At 30.8% G+C, this 6855-nt stretch overlaps 2 protein-coding genes across 6 annotated transcripts; one reads left to right on the top strand and one right to left on the bottom strand.

The window, feature by feature from the left end:
- Window positions 1–155: 155 nt before the first annotated feature.
- Window positions 156–2170, bottom strand: LOC108571533 (4-hydroxybenzoate polyprenyltransferase, mitochondrial). 2 transcript variants are annotated; one of them, XM_017933593.1, is made up of 6 exons: window positions 1799–2170; window positions 1516–1682; window positions 1309–1456; window positions 898–1091; window positions 633–821; window positions 156–521 (listed from the first exon to the last, which is right to left on the bottom strand). In XM_017933593.1, exons 1-6 carry the CDS (start codon window positions 2148–2150, stop codon window positions 330–332), a joined length of 1242 nt encoding a protein of 413 aa, XP_017789082.1. In that variant the 5' UTR covers window positions 2151–2170; the 3' UTR covers window positions 156–329. The 2 variants fall into 2 exon arrangements, with proteins under 2 accessions (XP_017789082.1, XP_017789083.1); XM_017933594.1 differs by having other exon boundaries at window positions 343–424.
- Window positions 2171–2488: 318 nt separating this feature from the next.
- Window positions 2489–3865, top strand: LOC108571534 (UMP-CMP kinase). 4 transcript variants are annotated; one of them, XM_017933597.1, is made up of 3 exons: window positions 2489–2610; window positions 3099–3449; window positions 3543–3865. In XM_017933597.1, exons 2-3 carry the CDS (start codon window positions 3129–3131, stop codon window positions 3819–3821), a joined length of 600 nt encoding a protein of 199 aa, XP_017789086.1. In that variant the 5' UTR covers window positions 2489–2610; window positions 3099–3128; the 3' UTR covers window positions 3822–3865. The 4 variants fall into 4 exon arrangements, with proteins under 4 accessions (XP_017789086.1, XP_017789087.1, XP_017789088.1 ...); XM_017933598.1 differs by lacking the exon at window positions 2489–2610 and adding an exon at window positions 2951–2986; XM_017933599.1 differs by lacking the exon at window positions 2489–2610 and adding an exon at window positions 2995–3039.
- Window positions 3866–6855: the final 2990 nt, after the last annotated feature.

Consider the following 6855-nt stretch of genomic DNA (forward strand, 5'->3'; position numbering starts at 1 on the left):
CTGTTATTATAATTAATATTGTAGAAAAGTGTCTTCAGTTGTTGTTATTAGCTACATAAAATAGTGTAGTCTTTGGTGTAATTTTTAATTTGGGAAATTTAAGATATCCTTACATAAAAATTTTGTTTATTTACGTTACTTACGTGCTTTAACGAATTAAATTGTAACTGAAAGTTAAAGTCATCTCATGGCACTCAATATGTAATTAAATCTAGTTTTTTCAGTTTACTGGAGCCAGCCTTTACATTAGTTTTGACCTAACATGTACAGTCTGCATGAACAATTACAACTTGTATACTTATTGACTGTTACTTATAAAAGTAAAGCAACTACTGCTCTTTCAGTTCAATGAATGTAGACTCTTTTTCTGCATCTTGTACAGTATTCTTATCTTTTCTATGTGTTGAATCTTTCATAAGATTTCCTAAAATGATTCCTGCAAATAGAATCATTCCTACCCTGTGATTGGAGATGAATTTATTAGAACAGTCCTTAGGATTGTTGATGTTTAAACTATAGATCTAAAAATATATTTATATCAAATATTATTCTACTTGAACACATATGTATATAACATATATACATATATATAATATACACATACACTTTTTCAATTATTCGTAATTTTATACCTGATTAGCGAGATGAGTACTAACTAATCCTACTGCTGCATAATATGGCCAAGTTTGTGCAATTAATAAACCTGATGCAATTAACCCTGTTATCATGGCTCCACTAAATCCAGATAAGTAAATTTTTGTCTTGTCTCCAAACTTTAAAGCAGTGGACTTTACACCTAGTATAACATCATCTACTTTGTCCTATAATTCAAACACATATTTGTTAAAAGATAAATGCTACATGTTAAGTAAAATATAAAAAGAATCTTAAAATTACCTGATGGGCATATATAGTATCATACAGAAGTGTCCAACAAATTCCAGCAGTATAAAGAGGTAGACATACAGACCAGTTGCATGATCCATGTACAGCAGACCACCCCAAAAGTGCACCCCAATTAAAAGTCATACCCAGTATCAATTGTGGCCAATAAGTTACTCTTTTCATGACAGGGTATAGTATGACTAAGACTGTAATAAAAAATTTAACAATTATACAACAGTATTTATCTTAACAGCATTTCCAAATTTTAATTTAGAAATTTTTTAAAAAGATAACCAGACAAAAAAGAATGTAGTAAGTAAATTATACTACTAATAAGAGTAATATAGAAATATTTAAAAGGTTTACTAAAACAGCTAATAAAATTGAGAAATACTGTTTCGCATTACTGTTTGAAAAAAGTACCTAGTGAGCTTGCACCCAATATAATACTGTAAAGATTTAGTTGTAACAATATTAGCAATCCCAAAGTTAATTGGCTTCCAAGGAAAATCAATGATTGAAGGGGTGAAATTTCTCCAGTAACCAATGGTCTATCTTTTGTTCTGGCTACCTAACATTAGAAAGTTCTTATAATATCCAACATTAAAATATTTTCAAGATCAATATTACCATTCCATCGATATCTTGATCCCACATATCATTTATGATACATCCAGCTCCACGCATAATGAATGCACCTATTCCAAAAATAGTTAAAAGTTGAAGATCTGGTAGGGCACCTGGTGCTGCTGCCATGGCTATGCTCCAACCACAAGGCCAAAATAGTAACCAAGATCCTACATATGTGTAAATTATTCGCAATTGCTTTCTTATTTTAGAATTCTTTAATTAATGAAGTCAGAGTTACTATAATTTTAATAATAATTTACAATGTAATTAATGCATATCTCACCTATCGGTTTATCCATTCTAATAAGTTTTAAGTATGGCTGTACTCTAGCTGGAGAATTATTTACTAATCTTGTAGCAAATGTAGTACTTCGTTTTGGTTGTATATTTGATTCTTTAATAAATTGTGCCGTTTCATCTCCCTCATTTGAAAAAAATCTAACAGACTTAACTATTTTTTGCGTTGACGTTTTCTCATGTTCGTTATTATATTTATTATGTATGCACGATTTAGTGTGAACCGCATTGCAGGAGTACAAATAGTTAACGATACGTTTTCTTTGACTAGATTGTACATAGAATTTTAGAAACTTTTCATGTGCGAACAATTGTTGACACCACCGCATCATTATCATTCCTCCGTATTTTATCTATCATAAATAATGACTCCTGAATTCATATAACTTCAACTCCTTTTAATTCGACTCATGTTACAATAAGTATAAATAATTGCCAGAAGCAGTAGTCGTATATTTATAATAGAAGTATGACTATTTACAACTTCTAAGTCATCGTAAGAACAGATCTATCGGCGGCATTTCTGTACATTATATAAGGAATTCCGTAAATTGTGTTGTAGATTCAACCGTCATGCTTTACAGCAGAACTGCGTGCATGCACTCGTTGCATAATACTTGAGCATGCGCAGTCGCTGATTGTATTCTCATACGGTAATAGTTAAGAAAATATTGATTAAAGAATATGACGAATAAATGACAAGGAAACATTTTTCTAGTGTTAATTAGAAACTATCGGAGTATACAAATTCCATTCAACGAATTTCTGTTTAGCTGGACCTACATTTTCTTGATTTAAGTAAGTATATAATATGCAAATGTTATAATTGAATAAATAGTAAATAGATAATTTAGAAAATATATTTAGACATACATTTATATTATTAAAATAATATGGGTTCTCGTAAAAAGTTATTACATACTTCGTGTATATTTAAAAATTAAGTACTGTGTGTATACATATAAATTTGTACTAACATACACGAAATATTAAATGTTCATATTCAGGAATGACGTATATCCATATATATGTAATATCATAGTGCATAAGATTACGCGTATCAATGTTATCAGAAATGATAAACTGCAATTTTAAAAAAGCCATTCATAAAAAAATCGTTTTGATTAAATTGATTGCACGTTAACTTGCTAAGTTCAACTAGAAAACTTGAATTGTATGTATGTTTCGTTTGATGTTTATTCAAAAAGCACGCCATAATCCATTGAAGTTGGTATCCGTAGAATGTGTACGTGTAAAGAAGAATATTGTAATCTTTTATGTTTAAGGTATTCCTAACTGAGGTGCGACGTTTTACGATGTCTACCGCTAAGAAATTTGAAGTTTTATTTGTTTTGGGTGGTCCTGGCGCAGGTAAAGGTACCTTGTGCAGGTACATCACCGAAAAGTATGGTTATGTGCATTTATCAGCTGGCGATCTATTAAGAGAAGAACAAACGAATTTGGACTCGCAGTATGGGGAACTCATTAATCGGCATATTAAGGAAGGAACGATCGTACGTGTTGAAATTACTTGCAGCCTCTTGGATAGAGCAATGCAAATGTCAGATAACCCGCATAAGAGGTTTCTGATCGATGGTTTTCCACGAAACCAGGATAATATCGATGGTTGGAATAAGGTAGAAAAACATTATTTATTCACATCAGTTATGAAATAGTACTGTATAATGAACGTCTTTGTCCATTTATCTACTGTATTCTTTTGTTGGCAGGTAATGTCTGAGAAATGTATAGTAAAAGGTGTGTTATTCTGTGACTGTAGTAAGGAAGTATGTACAGAACGGTGCTTAAACCGTGGAGCTGCAGGAAGTGGTAGAACTGATGACAATGAGGAAGTTTTAGCGAAAAGACATGAAACATATATCACCAGCACCTTACCTATAATTGAACATTTTGAAAAGCAGGGTGCAGTGTACAAAGTAAACAGTATGCAGGCACCAGACAAAGTATTCGAAGAGGCTAAAGAAATTTTAACTGAGATAGGATGGTGATAAATTTATAGAAAAACAAAATTATCTCAAGGAGATCAAATTATACCCCAATTGCAGTTAACATTATTTTATTACAGAAAGTATATATATTTTGTAGATAAATTTTATTCTTATCCTTTTTGCATTTATAGAGGTGTTAGATCACTTTAGTTTTAAGATACATGGTCTTAATAGTTTCTCTTTGTTGTAAGGGATTGTGCAATGTTTACTGTGCACACCCTTTCATAATCAAAGTGACAACTATTTTGTATAAAAAAATGCCAAGTATTTTGCCATAATTTTTATCAGTACACATATGGGAGAACATTTGGTATTATTTGATACAATATTGTTAAACGTTTGTTTAGCTGGTAAGAGTTATTCTAGAAAAACTGGTAATTGATGATAGCTCAAAGTACATATGCTATGTTAACTCAAATAAAGGTGAATAGGGAATGGATTATCTCTAGTATTATTAATTCTATACATAGTACATAAAATATATATTTGATGCAACAGTAACTTGTTTATCATAAACTTTCCTTTTGTAAATTTACTTCTTTTCATTCAAATGTCATAATTGGAAATATCAGTGTTGCTACAAAAATATTTAAAATAACCTTGTACTTTAAATTATTTAAAGAGCTTAATCAATCGATTCTGTTCCTGGTAAATATGACTTTTGCTCGATAATCTTTTAATAATCATCTGTTATCGATTTGTCTTGCTATATTTTCACAATCTCTTGACAGAGGCCGATGCCCTCTTATCATTATCAGCATCATCATCAAGATTCTTTTATCGCTATCATTTAATTTTCAAAGCAAGACCGATAAGTAATCGAACATATATCTAACATATATGATTCTTTTCGAGTTTATCCATTTCTTATTTTCAATTATTCGAGTTTCATTTATTAGTTTTATTTAAATATATTGTGAAGAATTTAATATGTTGTAAGTAACCTCTATATACCTCATCTGTGCCTTTACTTATTTAAAATTAATTCGATCGTTTAAATGTCCAGCTCCTGTAGAATGGCAACCAAATATTATGCACAATTTTTACAGTATTACAGGCGCCAATGAAATAAATTCTATATAACACGTTAAAGAGCATTAAACTGTTTGACACCCACTTTTATATTAACATTACTTTTATTAAAAATTTATAATTGCTATGCATTTTTTTAGAAATTTAAAATTGTATATTATTTTAATCGATTAGTATATCAATAAGTTGAAAATAGATTTCTGCATATCGAAAATTTTCCATACAAAGTAATAGAATTTTTTTCTAAATTCTTTGTGCACGTAAGAATTTTTATTTCTATTTCTACTACAAACTTTCGCATATTGTTGTCTTATCAAAGAAAGACCAGTGCTCAGATAAAATAACAGGTATTTCAGAATTACAAGTGGAAATTGGTAACTGCTTAATACGTGCAAGAAGGTAGATGGCGGTCGTCAGCGATTCCCATATTCATTGCCATTCATTTTCAAAGCACTGTAACTGTCCAAACGTCTCAAGTAACTGTGACAGCTAACAGAATGAACCACACTACTACTGTACTACTGTAAATGTAAACAATATTAAATCACAATGACGTATCCATTCCGGGGTCATGTATTAGCTCGATGAATCATTGAACTTTCAAGATATTAGATGTTGTGTATCACAGTGTACGGTTTCGTAATTCATATTATTAGAGAGAGGATAATTTTTCATCCGAAAGTAAATCGAAAAACGAAGGCTCAAACGTCAAATAAAATCCCTTTGTTGCAAGATTTTCCAAAAATCAAAAAGTTATTCTTAAGAGTGTTCGTTAATTTTTCCCAAGAATTTTTAGGTTAGAGACTTTCTATTATATTTTTGTTTTTCGTAAACTCTGTATCTATACACGCGTACATACACTTCCTGTGAAAAATTTGCATCTATTACACATTTCAAGTAGTCTACTAATTTTCAGAAGGGCAGGAAGAATTTTTGATTGGTTTGAAGAAGCTTTTAATACTAAAATTCGCGACAAAGGCATAAATTGTTATTAAGATTATAATGACGTTATAATTATATTAGTTATGAAAATGTGTTTATAATAAAAGATGTTTATAAACGAGAAAAATAATGATCACAAATAAACAGGGAATATAAAGGGTCGTATCGAACTGGAACTCGAAACCACTGCACGTGCGTTCGATTTCGAAATGCTCTTCGTACAAAGGATCTTCATTCGGAGGAATTTTCGACTTCTTTTTGGATGAAGAATCACCTGCCTTCCCCTTGAGCTACAAAGTCAATCTTGCGTAATCGCGTAAACGTACAATTAGGTGAACTGATTAATTTTCAGACACTCGTTTGTTACGGTCTTTTTTACGAGTTCCTCTGGTCCAGTTTACATTTATAATTTCGAAACGAGTGTCGAACAGTTAATCGGGATAAGTTCACGGGAATAAATAGCGGTCTTTTTTTAAATCTTTTAACCGAAGGTGTAGAACTCCCTTTTTTAATTAATAAAAACTTAGTTGTAAATGAAAAATTACAATGAAACATTTAACTGATCAATAATTTCATTAGCGATTAAATAATTTTTGTTAAACATTTGCGTGATAAAAAATATATGTTATGATTAAAAAAAGTTAGTACTTTGTCAGATATTTTTATCGCAACTTTTGAACATCAGTTTAGAAAAATTTATTTAATTTTATCTTAACAGTGTAATCAATGGGTTCTGCAATCAAGTTGAACAACTGAACAAAGTTAAAAAAAACTGTGGTAAAAAAAGAAAATTAATATTCATTGAAAAATCTCTGTCGGATTTAATTTGGTTGGTACGTCGACAGAGTTTATTTATAAACGGAGACAAAAGGCAACGTGGAAGCTGGAATTCTGCATTGAAAGATCATTGACTTCTTTCGTTGCCCGATTATAAATCGATCCCCGCTCCATCGTTAAACGTGCCTTCACCGTCAAAAGATCGACCTGTTTTCAACTTTCTCATCGGAGATAGCCGAAATCTGTATAGTTAATGAGTGACCGCACGACCGCCACGAGAAAC

This window comes from Habropoda laboriosa, unplaced genomic scaffold (assembly GCF_001263275.1).
Source record: "Habropoda laboriosa isolate 0110345459 unplaced genomic scaffold, ASM126327v1 scaffold40, whole genome shotgun sequence".
NCBI classification, from domain to species: Eukaryota; Metazoa; Arthropoda; class Insecta; order Hymenoptera; family Apidae; genus Habropoda; species Habropoda laboriosa.